At 45.0% G+C, this 15394-nt stretch overlaps 1 protein-coding gene across 3 annotated transcripts in view; it reads left to right on the top strand.

Moving 5' to 3' along the window:
• Positions 1-14883, top strand: part of LOC117350033 (C-type lectin domain family 2 member D-like) — a 30846-nt gene extending 15963 nt beyond the window's left edge. For 2 of the 3 annotated variants that reach the window (XM_033923923.1, XM_033923922.1), the window contains exons 4-6: positions 3078-3235; positions 8110-8213; positions 14501-14883. In XM_033923923.1, the coding sequence (XP_033779814.1) occupies positions 3078-3235; positions 8110-8213; positions 14501-14618 (380 nt within the window). In that variant the 3' untranslated portion in view covers positions 14619-14883. The remainder of the gene's footprint in view (positions 1-3077; positions 3236-8109; positions 8214-14500) is intronic. The other variant, XM_033923924.1, reaches the window with a different exon arrangement.
• Positions 14884-15394: the final 511 nt, after the last annotated feature.

Genomic DNA, 15394 nt, shown 5'->3' with positions numbered 1-15394 from the left:
CAGTACCTTTTTGAATCCCTGGTGGTCCAGCGGTGTACCGAACAGGAGTGTGCTTTCCATGCTCCTGCACGGTGATCCTTAATGGCTGCCATGAGTTCTCACAAGTCCTGTGAGCCATTCAGCAAGTAGCTCAGCACCAGGCAGGAGCACAGAAAGCTCACTCATGCCTGGTACACCACTGGGGGAGAGTGTGGTACAGTGGTAAAAGCTACAGCTGCTCCTTGTGACCTTGGGCAAGTCACTTAATCCTCCCATTGCCCCAGGTACATTACATAGATTGTGATCCCACTGGGACAGACAGGAAAAAATGCTTCAGTACCTGAATAAATCCATGTAAACTGTTCTGAGCTTCCGTGGGAGAACAGTAGAGAAAATTGAATGAAAAGGCATCAAATTTACATTGATAATGAGAATACTATCATGCAGTTACACATGGCAAAGAAGGCCTCACCAGCCTCCATAATTTCAAGAACCTAAAATAGACATCAGAAGCTCCATCCACTCTGTTTGTCACGGTTCTTCCCCCACCCCACCACCAAGGTCGTCATTTCAGCTCTTTTTACTTCATCTAGAAGTCCATCCCAGGTGACCCTCAGTAGCAAAGTATTTCTGATTTTCTCCCTGAACCTCCTTTTTTTTCAATTTCACTTGGTGACCTCCCTTCCCTGTTGCGGAAAATGTTACCCTGATGTCTGCTAGATATTTGAATGTCTGTTTTATTTGTCCTCTTATAGAGAATGAACCATTAACTCCTTCTGTCCCTCTATAAGTGGATTGTGGTGCAGACAGTGGCATAGTATGGGTGAGCGACACCAAGTGGCGTCCCTCCCCCGCCTTCTTCCCTGCACCCCTTCCCCATGCCACTCACGCGCCCCCCTTCCCTTTCTCCATGTTTTTTTAACTTCTCCGGCGTAAGCAGCATGTCCTGGGAATGATGTCAGAGAGAACGCTGAAGCCGACGCGGGCAGCAACCTCTCACTGGGGAAATAACAAAGGTACAGGGGAAGGCAAGGAGTGTGCGTACATGGCAAGGAGAGGAGGAGGGTGCTGCGATCTGCCCCCTCCTTACTACACCACTGGGTGGATATTACTGCACTTAGGGCCAGTTTGTAAATCAAAAATGAAAAAGTCCTAGTCTGACTCTGAGCCTGAAGTTTGAGCAGGTTACATTGAAGAACATTGCCACCTAGTGGCAGCTGTAGACAATCCCACAACTAAAACATTGTAATATTTTCATAGTGCAAGCATTAAAAAAATGAAAACTTAACTCTACAGCTGAAATCATATATACAATATACCCTGGCTTCTGGGTGGAGTTCATTGGTGTGATGTTATGGCCAGAAATGAATCAAATTCCCAGCTAATACCTATGAGGCTCTCTTCCCAAAGGAAGGCCTGGGGTAACATCCTCATTCACTGTTCAGTAGGAGGGGGTGGGGGGGGGGGGTGGGGAGTACATACTGATGGTCAATTCCAGAAGTGAAAAAAAAAAGATTTTGGGGGCTGTTTTTGCCCATTTCAAATTATACTTGCTAACTAATGTCCAGCATTTGGCATAAAGGTTTTCTGAAAAGTGCAGGAATGTATAAAGTGGACACTTGCAAAATACCATATTATAAAAATTAAGCAGGAGACGGGGAGGCCTTAGAGGTTGTGCAAAAAAATACCAGAGACTGTCATCTCTGGGAAAGAGAGAAGCACTGCAGGTCTCCTGTAGAGAGTAGTTGGAGCTATAGCCTCAGTATCCTGAGGTTGTGGGTTCAAATGCCATGCTGCTCCTTGTGACCCTGGGCAAATCACTTACTCCCCACTTTTGTCAAGCCGCTTTAGGGGTTTTTTTTAATCGCCAGCCGTTGTGGTAAAAGCTCCGATGATAGGATGTGTATGTGTGTTGAATATTACTTCATAAATTTAGTAATATTCAAACAGGCACTTTTGTAGAAAAACTCCACAAAAAATACTGCACAATCATGTTCTGACATCCATTCCATTACCGTCCCATAACCATCACCCCCTGCTGGCCACGAGCCACTACTCCTCAGTGTGTAGAGGGGGGGGGTGTAATCCTCCACTGTCCCCAGGTACATTAGATAGACTGTAAGGCCACCAAGACAGATGGGAAAAATGCTTGAGTGCCTGATTGTAAACCACTTAATACACCTTGTCCAAGCAGTAAACTAAACAAAACCTTAACTTTGTATACCGCATCATCTCCATAAAAATAGAGCTCGGCACAGTTTACAGGTAAATTCAATGAGGGAAGCACATAATAAGGAATTAGAGGTTATGAAGAGGAGAGCTAGCTTTACATTTTAAATAGATAGCTTTACTTTTCGGAGAAAAGCCAAGTTTTCAGATGCTTTCGGAATAACTGGAATGAGCCTAGGTTCTGCAGCGGGGCAGGGAGGTTGTTCCAAAGCTCAGTGAATTTGAAGAAAAGGGATTTCCCTAATTTACCTGCATACATGATGCCTTTTAATGAGGGGAAAGATAGTTTGAGTTTGTGTTCTCGAAGAATTCCTGGATAGTGGGATTAGGGGAGGATCTTGAAAATTAGGCAGGTACATTTAAAGTGAATCCTAGAAATCACCGGAAGCCAGTGAAGTTTTGACAGAAGCGGGGAAACATGGTCAAATTTGCTTTTTGCGAAGATAACCTAGCCGCAGTATATCAAATCCCATTCCCAAGTGAATCTCAAAGCAGATGATGTTTTAATAATCCTGGTTTATTTGCTTTTTGAGGAGAATGCAGTGAGGTACCTGAGGTAGAGAACTGATGCTGTTAATAGTATTTCAGTTGATGCGTTGAATTATAATCTTTGTGCAAATTAACTGTGAGTGGATATTTATATTTGGTCTTAAATAAGTAACTTAAGACTAGTTTTTTTTCCCATTCCTAGATGTAAATCCGTGAAGGTAATAAGTTAAATGCATAACTAAACAAATCAGAAAGGGGAGGCCGAATCTTAGTTTAATTAACTTGCACACTGATTTTCCCTCATACTATAGAAAGAGACATTTCTAAATGCCCAAGACAAGGATGGTGATGCTAAACTAAAATTCTTTTCTTATTCCTAGATTCTAGACACTGCCCTGATCCCTGTGCAGATGGCTGGATCTGGTATAAAAAGCAATGTTATTTTTTTTCTGATGAAACAGAACATTGGGACAAGGCCCAGGAATTTTGCACCTCTCAAAACAGCTCCCTTGCGCACATCAAGAGCAAGCAGGAACTGGTAAGTGTGACAGATCCCACTCCAACCTGGCAAGGAGATGTATTTATGCTCAGGACGATAGAGAATTTCTTGAGGAGAGGAAGCGTGTGTTCAGCATTCATCATTGCTGCTGTTAATGCCTGTACATAACTTCTTTGGATGACTCCCTGATGAGAACCAGATAGGGCAGAAGTAATGAGATAGGCTATGTGAAATGAGAGAAGAGAGGCTGTCATGATGTCCTGATGGAAGCCAGGTAGGAATGGAGTTGGTGTTCTGTCAGAGAATCATCTTCATGGCCAGAGGAAGGCAGTGAGTAAGACAGGCCACTCATTCAGCTCTAAATAGTTTCTTATGTTACTTCCACAATCCTTTGAGGAGGCTTAGCTGAGCCTTGACATCGGAGTCCTGTCAGCATCACAGGGTAATAAACCCCACAGGGAAGAAAAGCTCTGAGTGACAATGGTTTATCCCAGGACAAGCAGGCAGCATATTCTCACACATGGGTGACGTTACCGACACAGCCCCGGTTCAGACCACTTGAAAAGTGCATCACCACTTTAAGTCTTTAGAAAGTTTGCGATAGCCCGCACCGTGCATGCGCGAGTGTCTTCCCACCTGACGTAAGCACGTGGTCCCTTAGTTTCTGCGGAGCTAAGAAGACGCAATTCAATTGCCGTTGAAAACTTTCTTGCCTTCCCGCTCTCACGTTTGTGATTTTCTAGTCACTTTTGTCTTATTTTTTCTTTTCTTTTATTTACCTTGCTTTCAGCAAAAAAAGATAAAAATCTTTCTTTTTTCTCCCGTGCAGGTTTTGGCCCGGTGGGGCCTGTTTGACCACCTTGGCAACCGTTTTTAATTTAGCTGAGGTGGTCTTTCCGTCAATGTCCTGCCCGCAGAAGGGTTTGTGACTGATCTGCATCACTGGTGTCTCCAGTGTCTTGGGCCCGAGCACCGTCCAGAAACCTGTACGTGTTCTTCATCGCTTCAGAAGAGGACTTTGAAAAACTGCCTTCTTCAACAACAACGACTGTTCGGTGTCGCTATGCCTCCATAGTGAGTAAGCCAGCTAAGAAGCCTTCCCCTACTCTATCTGAGACTCAGGTCAAAATGGCATTGAGCCAAGTCATGCCGACCTTGAAAAAGTCCTGTAAGCGCCCGGTCTCAACATCGGCTTCCTCATCACCGGACCGGAGCACTGCACTAGTGGTACCAGTGAAAAAGCCAGCGGTACCGGTGCTCTCCCTTAAGCAAAAGATTGACGATTTGCTTCAGGAGGAGTTGGGTGAGCATTTTCACATGTTGTTGCCGAACCAACTTATGTTCATGTCGACACCGACTATCCAGGTGCCAGTTCAGTCTGAGCAGATAGCGACACTGACTGCACCTATATCTGCTGCTCCTCTAGTGCGGAGAACATCGACATGAGAGTCGATCGATCCTTCTCCACGGCACCAGTCGTCCTCGACGCAGACATCGAGGGAGGTGACTCCGGTGCGGCACCGCAAGTCCTCTCAGAAGACCAAACATCTCGAGGCTTCGACACCCTCACTCTGTACAGGACTCAGACTTATTTGGAGATTTGGAGCAGGAACCACTCTCATCAGATGAAGAAGATTCTTCAGATTTACCTTCACCTCAGCGTTCTCCTTCAAGTAGAGAGTTTCTTTCTGAGCGCTCTTCTTTTTCAAAATTTCTTTGTCATATGTCCTCAGAGCTTTCTATTCCCCTTGAAGCAGACTCTAAACATAGTAATAATAATAACTTTATTTTTGTATACCGCAATACCACAAGCAGTTCAAAGCGGTTTACAGAGGAAGAGACTGTATACAGACAGCGATAAAGAGTTCTTGGAGGCTTTGGAATATGAACAACTGCCAAAGGACCTACTAAAACTTCCACTTCATGACATTTTGCGGGAAACTTTCAGGTGAATCAGCGTCACTATCAGTGCAAGGTCCTTCCTTTTGGCCTGGCACCTACTGCCGGAGTCTTCATGAAGTACCTTATAGTGGTGGCTGCATCGCTTCGATCTCACTGTCTTCAAATCTTTCCTTATCTGGACGATGGTTGATCAAAGCTTCTTTGGCTCAGGATGTGGCTCTGGCAATATCTCAAACCATATCCTTTCTCCAAATTTTGGGATTCGAAGTTAGTTTCCTCAAGTCTCACCTCAGTCCATCTCAACATCTTCAGTTCATTGGGGCTGTCCTAGACACAATTCTCATGAGAGCATTTCTCCCTCTAGATCGTCTACAGGCTCTCTATTGCCTCTGTCAGCAGATCTTGAATCTTCAAACTATCTCTGCCAGGCGCATGATGGTTCTACTAGGACACATAACTTCCACTGTGCATGTGACGCCTCTAGCAGGGTTACATCTTCGCACTCCTCAGTGGGCCCTTGCTTCTCAGTGGTCTCAAGCGAAAGATCGTCTTTCACAGCATATCTATGTAACATTATCTCTTCTGCAGTCGCTGCAATGGTGGATGACCTCCAATCTTTCCAGAGGTCTCCTTTTTCACTTACCTCCTCATCAAAAGATAATCACGACGGATACATCTCCTTATGTTTGGGGAGCGCATATGGACGGTCTTCAGACACAAGGTCATTGGTCCACCAAAGAATGGAAATTTCACATCAATCTCCTAGAGGTCAGAGCGATGTATTATGCCCTCAAGACTTTTCAACATTTTTTGCGGCCTCAAATCCTCCGTCGCACAAACAATCAGGTAGAAATGTACTACATAAACAAGCAAGGAGGGACAGGGTCTCTCCTGTTATTTCAGGAAGCCCAGAAAATATGGCTTTGGACAACTGCTCGCAACCTTTTCTTGAAGGCTGTCTACATTCAAGGGGAGAAGAATTACCTAGCAGACAACCTCAGCAGAATTCTTCAACCTCACGAATGGACTCTTAACTCTGCAGTTCTTCATCCAATCTTTGCTCAATGGGGAACTCCACAAGTGGACTTATTTGCGGCTCCCCACAATCACAAGTTGCCCCAGTTTTGCTCCAAACTTTACTCCCCTCACCGTCTGGAAGCCGATGTGTTTCTGCTGGATTGGACGGGACTGTTTCTCTATGCATTCCCTCCAACTCCTCTCATGTTGAAAACTATTCAAACTCAAAAGGGAGTTGCCCACCATGATTCTCATGGCTCCTCAGTGGCCCAGGCAACATTGGTTCTTCCTTCTACTTCAACTCAGCACCAGAGAGCCAATACTTCTACCAAGTTTTCCTACTCTGCTTACTCAGAATCAAGGATCTCTTCTACATCCCAACCTGCAATCATTATACTTGACAGCTTGGTTTCTCTCGGGCTGAATCCTTCTGAATTATTATTAATAATAATAACTTTATTTTTATATACCGCCATACCACAAACAGTTCTAAGTGGTTTTCAAGGGAAGAGATTGTATACAGACAGCAACATTACAGCGAACTTTCGAATTTACATTGGCTTGTTAAGTTTAGTCAGGTTTATCTGAAAGTGTATTGAAAGTACATCTGGTTGAGGTGGGGTCAGAGAAATTTGTAAAAGAGATAGGTTTTTATTGACTTTCTAAACTTTTGCTACGAGAGTGCGTTTGACATGAAGTTGGTTAAACATTTGTTCCATTTGCCTGCTTGTAATGATAGTGTTCTGTCGAGGTAGCTCTTGTATTACATCTTTCTCACTCTGTTAGACATATTATTGACACCTGCAGGAAACCAGCCACTCAACAATGTTATCAACAAAAGTGGACTAGGTTTTCTTCCTGGTGTCTTTGTCATTATCACGATCCAACTTTCTTGTCAGTGGACTTTGTGTTAGATTACCTTCTTCATCTGTCTGACTCTGGTCTTAAATCTACGTCTGTCACAGTCCATCTCAGTGCTATCACAGCTTTTCACATGCCAGTTGAGGGAAAACCTCTTACTGCTCATCCTCTGGTCTCCAGATTCATGAAGTGGTTCTGCGCACCCATCCCAAGTTTCTTCTGAAAGTTGTGATGGCGTTTCATCTCAATCAGTCAATTGTTCTTCCAATTTTTTTTCCCTAAGCCTCATACTCATGCAGGAGAAACGTCATTGCACATTGTGGACTTTAAATGTGCTTTGGCCTATTACATTGACAGGACAAAGCCTTATAGAACATCTCCTCAACTCTTCATCTCATTTGATCCTAACAAGTTTGGGGCATCCTGTTTCCAAGAGAACGATTTCCAATTGGATTGCTGCCTGTATATCATTCTGCTATTCTCAGACTGGTCTGCACCTGGAGAGTTGTGTCACAGCTCATAAGGATATGGCAGCTTCTGTAGCCTTCCTCAGTTCTACACCTATTGTGGAAATATGTAAAGCTGCCACCTGGTCCTCAGTTCATACCTTCACTTCTCATTATTGTCTGGAAACTTTCTCCAGAAGGGATGGACACTTTGGCCAGTCAGTATTGCAAAATTTATTTTCTCAAAGGCCAACTCTCCCACCATCCCATTCTGGTTAGCTTGCAGGTCACCCATGTGTGAGAATATGCTGCCTGCTTGTCCTGGGATAAAGCTCAGTTGCTTACCATAACAGGCAGATATTTTCATAACCCACCCACCTCCCCTGGTTGGCTTCTGAGCTGGCTTATCTTAACTGAGGGACCACGCGCCTACGTCGGGTGGGAAGGCACTCGTGCATGCGCGGTGCGGGCTATCGCAAACTTTCTAAAGACTTAAAGTGGCGATGCACTTTTGAAGTGGTCCGTACCGGGGCTCCGTTGGCGACGTCACCCATGTGTGAGAATATGCTGCCTGCTGTCCCTGGATAACATCTGTTACGGTAAGTAACTGTGCTTTCTCTCTCTAGCGTTGGTATATTACTGAAAGGTGGTTTACTAAGAAATTAAACTCAATTTTATTTTCCTAAGGATTTCGTGATTCGCTATAAAGGCCCCAGTGATCACTGGATAGGTCTGAGAAGAGAGCAAGAGAAACCATGGAAATGGACAGATGGAACACAATTCAATGACACGTAAGACAAACTGTTCTCAGACAATGGGATAAAGTCCATAGGTGCTTTTCATCCTCAGGCTTTGCTGTAAGCACAAAGGGGCAAATTCTATAAACAGCATCCCGATTGTAGGCGGTGGTAGGCATCCTTCTGTCTAGCCAGCCAATCGGGACACAAGTTTAAAAAAAAAAAAGGCACCAAAGAGGGTTGCCTACTTGTAGGTGTTTTTGTGAGCCTAAAGAGACACGTAGGGCTGCCTATGCTCACCTAAGACTGGGCATGGGTTCGCCCAGAAGTTGCCTTAGGCGAGCTTAAGCAGCCCTAGGCGTCTCCCTAGGGCCACAATAGGCACCTGAAATGTAGCTAGCAAAATACTGGTCTACATTTCAGATAGACACAGCCGCTAATCTGATCGTGGCAGGGAATCTCCCTGCCGCAATCAGATTAGCGGCCACGGCAGGGAACTCATCCACCACTCCACCCCCCACAAAGACTACCGGCAGGAGGGATGCCCAGTCCCTCCTGCGGGAACCCCTGAAGCTGCCCCACCCCTGAAAGTCCATGGCAGGAGGAGTGCCCAATTCCTGCCGCCACCACCCCAAGACATCCCTTGGCAGGAGAGATGCCCAGTCCCTCCTCCCAGAAACCCTCAACCCTGTGATATCCCTGGCAGGAGGGATGCCCAATCCCTCCTGCTGAACCCCCCCCCCCCCCCAGCCCACTCGACCCTCCCAAAGTATCATTGAATGGGCCGGCCTGAGGGATGCTTACTCCACCTGGGCCAACTGGAATCTTAGGCATCTTTCGCAGTGCATTCTGGGATGCACTGGGAGTGGCCTAAGGGATCTAACCAATTGGAATGTTAGGCCACTCCCAGTGCATCCCAGAATGTACTGCGAGAGGCCTAAGATTGCAGTTAGTCCAGGGAGGGACCTTAAGCACCTGGGCCAATCAGGGCCTTAGTCCCCTCCCCAGGGCATCTCACGATGCACCAGGAAAGCCCACCATTCATTGGAGGTGGGCCTGCTGGCTGGAGGGAGTAAGCATCCATCCAGCCGTCCAACTAAATAAAGTACTTGGGAGGGACTGAGCATCCCTCCTGAAAAGAATAGGTCCCAATTACTGCCCCACACTCTCTCTCTGTCATTAGCAAGACAGATGCATCTGGGGACAATATCTTAGAGACAAGAAATCTCCCAAACATGTCCAGTTTATTGAATGTTCTGCAACTCTTTTTATATCATTTTACATGAGTCAATGTAGTCAGCATGTGACGTAAATACAAACCATATATGGACACAGGTCACATGAAACTTTAAAGAAATAACAAACATCTTACTATCTAAAGGCTGAAGTCCAAAGGGTGCTCTGCATTGCAGACACTTTTTGTTATCTAAGGCTTCTTACAAATACAGCTATGAAAACAATTGAATTCGCTTCACAACAAGATAACACACATCTCTCAAACATAAAATGGCCTTGTAGTATTTTAGCAAAGAAGGCAAACAGTGTCTGGATTTACAGCTTCAAACACAGCATAAGGAAAACTACAAGTTACATGATACGTGTCCCTTCACCTCCTGCTGGGGGATATCTGGGGGGGGGGGGGGGGGGGTTCCGGCAGGATGGACTGGGCATTCCTTCTGCTGTGGACATTGAAATGAAACTCATTAGCCATTATCATACATCAAATATAAATGAGAGATGGACAGAATATAGGAGAGATACCACTGTCTAGGAAATAGAAAATCAATACAAACAAAAATCCAAGTACTGTAAAAACCCTGGTTTGCAACAAGGAAAAGGTAAACCATAAACAAGATAACTTGTGCGGGTTGTAAAGCAGACATAAGAGATCCAGGGATCCCCCACAGGGCACTGTAGTGAACATAACATAAGAACATAAGAAATGCCTCTGCTGGGTCAGACCCGAGGTCCATCGTGCCCAGCAGTCCGCTCACGCGACGGCCCAACAGGTCCAGGACCTGTGCATTAATCTTCTATCTATACCCCTCTATCCCCATTTCCAGTAGGAATTTGTCCAATCCTTTCTTGAACCCCAGTACCGTACTCTGCCTTATAACGTCCTCTGGAAGCGCATTCCAGGTGTCCACCACACGTTGGGTAAAGAAGAACTTCCTAGCATTAGTTTTGAATCTGTCCCCTTTCAACTTTTCCGAATGCCCTCTTGTTCTCTTATTTTTCGAAAGTTCGAAGAATCTGTCCCTCTCTACTCTCTCTATGCCTTTCATGATCTTGTAAGTCTCTATCATATCCCCTCTAAGTCTCCTCTTCTCCAGGGAAAAGAGACCCAGCTTCTCCAATCTCTCAGAATATGTCAGGTTTTCCATACCTATTATCAGACGTGTTGCTCTCCTTTGAACCCTCTCGACTAACGCCATATCCTTCTTAAGATACGGCGACCAATATTGGACGCAGTACTCCAAATGCGGGCGCACCATCACCCGATACAACGGCAGGATAACTTCTTTCGTTCTGGCTGTAATACCCTTTTTGATTATACCAAGCATTCTATTCGCTCTCTTAGCGGCCGCTGCACACTGTGCCGACGGCTTCATTGTCATGTCCACCATTACCCCTAAGTCCCTTTCCTGGGTACTCTTATTCAATAACATCCCTCCCATTGTATAGTTGTACCTCGAGTTTCTGCTCCCCACATGTAATACTTTACATTTTTCAATGTTGAACTTCATCTGCCATTTCGCCGCCCATTCTTCTAATTTGTTCAAGTCCCTTTGCAACTTTTCGCAGTCCTCTGTAGTCCGAGCTCCATTAAATAGTTTGGTGTCGTCTGCAAATTTTATTATCTCGCACTTCGTTCCTGTTTCTAGATCATTTATGTAGATATTAAATAGCAGCGGCCCGAGCACCGAGCCCTGCGGGACACCACTCGTGACACTCCTCCAGTCGGAGTAGTGACCCTTCACTCCTACCCTATGTTTTCTACCCTCCAACCAGTTTCTGATCCATCTATGTACGTCTCCTTCCACCCCATGGTTCTTCAGTTTCCGGAGTAGACGTTCATGGGGCACCTTGTCAAAGGCTTTTTGGAAATCTAGATATATGATGTCTATGGGGTCTCCTTTGTCCATCCGTTTGTTGATCCCTTCGAAGAAGTGCAATAAGTTTGTTAGGCACGATCTTCCCTTGCAGAAACCATGCTGGCTGGTTATCAGAAGTTCATGTTTTTCAAAATGTTGATCGATGTTTTCTTTTATCAGTGCTTCTGCCATTTTCCCCGGAACCGAAGTCAAGCTCACCGGCCTGTAGTTTCCCGGGTCACCTCTTGATCCCTTTTTAAAGATGGGCGTAACGTTGGCTATCTTCCAATCTTCCGGGATCTCTCCTGTTTTCAGGGATAAGTTGCAAATTTGCTGCAGTAGTTCCGCTATCTCCTCCTTTAATTCCTTCAGAACCCTTGGATGTATGCCATCCGGACCCGGGGATTTGTCAGTTTTTAGTTTTTCTATCTGCCTACGAACGTCCTCAAGGCTCACTTCTATGGATGTTAATTTTTCTGCCTGACTTCCGTTGAAGAATTGCTCAGGTTCCGGTATGTTGGACGTGTTTTCGTTTGTAAATACAGACGAGAAGAACATGTTAAGCCTTTCTGCCACTACCTTCTCCTCCTTCAGCACTCCCTTCCTGTCTCCGTCGTCCAGCGGTCCCACTTCCTCTCTAGCCGGCTGCTTCCCTTTAACATATCTGAAGAATGGTTTGAAATTTCTTGCTTCCCTGGCTAGCCTCTCTTCATACTCTCTTTTGGCTTTCCGAACCTCACGGTGACATTCTTTTTGATGATTCTTGTGCTCTTTCCAGTTCCCCTCAGTTTTGTCCTTTTTCCATTTCTTGAATGATTTTTTCTTATTGCCTATCGCTTCCTTCACTGTTTTGGTTATCCACGCCGGGTCTTTTGTTCGATTCTTTTTACATCCCTTCCTGAATCTGGGGATATACAGATTTTGTGCCTCGCTCACCATGTCCCTGAAGAAGGACCAGGCATGATTTACCGTTAGCCATGTTTTGGAAGTGTTCCTAAGTTTCTTCCTTACCAATTCCCTCATTGCTTCGTAGTTTCCTTTCCTGAAGTTAAAAGTTGTCGCAATGGATCTCTTGCCTTTTGACACTCCTACCTCAACCTTGAACTTGATCATATTATGATCGCTGTTTCCCAACGGTCCCACTACTTCTACTTCCTTTGCAGGTCCCCTTAACCCATTTAGGATTAGATCCAGAGTGGCATTTCCTCTCGTCGGTTCTCTAACTAGCTGTTCCATGAAACAATCCTGTGTAGCTTCCAGGAATTTTGTCTCCCTAGCGCATTTCGAGCTTCCAAGCCTCCAGTCTATCCCAGGGTAGTTGAAGTCTCCCATAATAACCGTGTTGCCGCTTTTGCATTCACGCTTCATCTCGGCTTCCATTTCCTCATCGATATCTCTGGTTTGCCCTGGTGGGCGATAAAATAGGCCCATCTTTATTTCAGGCCCTTTCCTTCCCGGTATTTTAACCCATAGAGATTCCGGCTTGCTGGCCGTCTCTGCTGTGTCCATTTGTGTGGATTGTATGCCTTCTTTTATGTATAGGGCTATTCCACCTCCTTTTTGTCCTGTTCTGTCCTGGCGATAGAGCTTGTATCCCGGTAGTGCTATATCCCATTTGCTTTCCTCATTCCACCATGTTTCAGAGATTCCAATGATGTCGATGTCTTCTGCGTTGGCCAAGGCTTCTAGTTCCCCCATTTTGTTTCTTAGGCTCCTTGCATTAGCATATATGCACTTTAGATCCTGGTATTTTGCTGCCCTCCTTTCTTTTCCCTGTGCTTGGGTCCATATTTTCTTCTCTTTTTCTGCAGACATTGTAACCACTTCTTCTGGGTTAGTCGCCTCCTGCAGTTTGTCCCTTGTTCCTTCCCAGCCATATTTCCCCTCGGTATCTTCACAGGATACCGTCTTCCGAATCGTCGACCCTTTGTCAACTGTCGGCTTTCCCCTTCTTCTTAGTTTAAAGCCTGTTCTATTCCTCTCTTGACGTTGTTTGCTAGGAGTCTAGTTCCTGCTGCGCTCAGGTGCAGTCCGTCTTTCCTGTAGAGCTTGCTCTTGCCTCAGTGTATCGGAATCTGCATGAAAACCAACTAAGCAATAAAGAAAATGGTCCAAAATCAAAAATAGTAAATGATAGGATCCAAAGACATATTGTCCACATCAGCTGTTCATCCTATGCCATCATGCGTATGCAGAAATAGAGAAAATGAAAAACATCTCTTAGACCCTCAAGGTGGAGATGAAACTTGTACTTTCATAGTCAAAAATTGCTTGCATCAAAAAGCTGTAGATTTTGCCAGGTCAGGAAGAATAAGGATGGTGTGAACCTGCCAGCACTTGTTGATAGCGGAACAACTTGAGGACCATGGGTCGTGGCTATTTGGCATTGCGCAGTCGGTTCGAAGGAACGCGATGAACCCACTCAGTTTTCATCGGTGGATCAAAATGAAGATTAAGCGACTCTGGTATAAATTTAACACAGAATCTGATCAGGTCATCTGCTTCAGCTGCTTCTGGGATTCCGAGAATGTGTAGGATGTTTCTCCTGCTGCAGTTGGCTAAATCTTCAACCTCTCGCTGAAGACGAGAAATCATTTTCATATTTACATGAGTAAGCACGGTCTTGCTCTCAAGCATCGACGTTTGGGAGTCAAGACTTTCCATTTTCTGGCAGAGGGATTGAATCTGCTCAGTTTGCAATTCATCTCCCATCTGCAGATCCTGAAGCGCCTGGCGATTTGCAAGGAGCATTTCCTTGATTTTAGCAAATTCGTTTATCATCTCCGATGCCCCAGCACTGAATTCACAGAATTCTTGGTGGAGTGCAACTTTGCATGCGAGGGTGGTTCTGGCTTAGACCTTTTAGCAGATTGTAGTGCCGCAAAAGCTGCATCGATTCATTGTGTTTTGGACTATGTCTTGCTTATATATCAACTAGTATCATAAATAGATACCTTGAAGTAAAAATAATCAGTAAGATTCTAGTAGGCCCTGCGGGAGCTCACCCGAACACGTCCTTTCACATGCCTTGCTAGACCATGCCCCCATATTTTTATATTCTTAAAAACTGCAACCATTTTTTCCCTGAGAAGAAAAGTCAAACAGCTCCTTCCTTTTTCATGTTTTCACGTTTCAACCATCTTAGACTCCCTTTTCAAGTGATGAGTATACAGCATATCTCATTTATTTGTCTTTGAATTGTGTTTAATGCTTCCTTGCAATGATTTTTCTCTGCATTTGTTGCAGGTTTGAGATTTCGCAGGATTCAGATTGTGTGTGCCTGAATCATGATGCTGGCAAGAGCGCTGGATGTACCACAAGCCGTAAATGGATCTGTAGCAAGATAGTGGGATCACCTTTTTAGGAGGAGCATGGAAGAGGCTTTGCAGACACACATCTGCAGCTACCTTAAGTTCTCTGTCAGGCATCTGTGCTGCCCCCATACTGATTCTCACAGTTGTAATCTGCTTTCCATCACAGGTACAGAGCAACAAGCGAAAGCTCTTAAGGTGGCCAAACAGCTTGAAAAAGTGACAGCGAAAGTTAGAAGGATACTAGGGTGCATAAGGAGAGGTATAGCCAGTGGGAAAAAGGAGGTAGTGATGTCCCTTTATAAGACTCTGGTGAGACCTCATTTAGAATATTGTGTACAATTCTGGAGGCCGCACCTTCAAAAAGATATAAAAAGGATGGAGTCGTTCCAGAGGAAGGCTACTAAAATGGTGTGTGGTCTTCGTGATAAGACATATGGGGACAGACTTAAAGATCTCAATCTGTATACTTTGAAGGAAGGGCAGGAGAGGGGAGATATGATGGAGGCGTTTAAATATCTACGTATTGTAAATGCGCATGAGTTGAGTCTCTTTCATTTGAAAGGAAACTCTCCAATGAGAGGCATAGGATGAAGTTAAGAGGTGATAGGCTCCGGAGTAATCTGAGGAAATACTTTTTTTCCAGAAAGGGTGGTAGATGCGTGGAACGGTCTTCTGGAAGAGGTGGTGGAAACAGAGACTGTGTCTGAATTCAAGAAAGCCTGAGATAGGCACATGGGATCTCTTAGAGAGAGGAAAAGATAATCGTTACTGTGGATGGGCAGACTGGATATCTGCCATCATGTTTCTTTGTAACTCTAGAGTTACG

Source organism: Geotrypetes seraphini, chromosome 16 (assembly GCF_902459505.1).
Source record: "Geotrypetes seraphini chromosome 16, aGeoSer1.1, whole genome shotgun sequence".
Taxonomy (NCBI): domain Eukaryota; kingdom Metazoa; phylum Chordata; class Amphibia; order Gymnophiona; family Dermophiidae; genus Geotrypetes; species Geotrypetes seraphini.
This window is presented reverse-complemented; position numbering and strand designations above follow the sequence as displayed.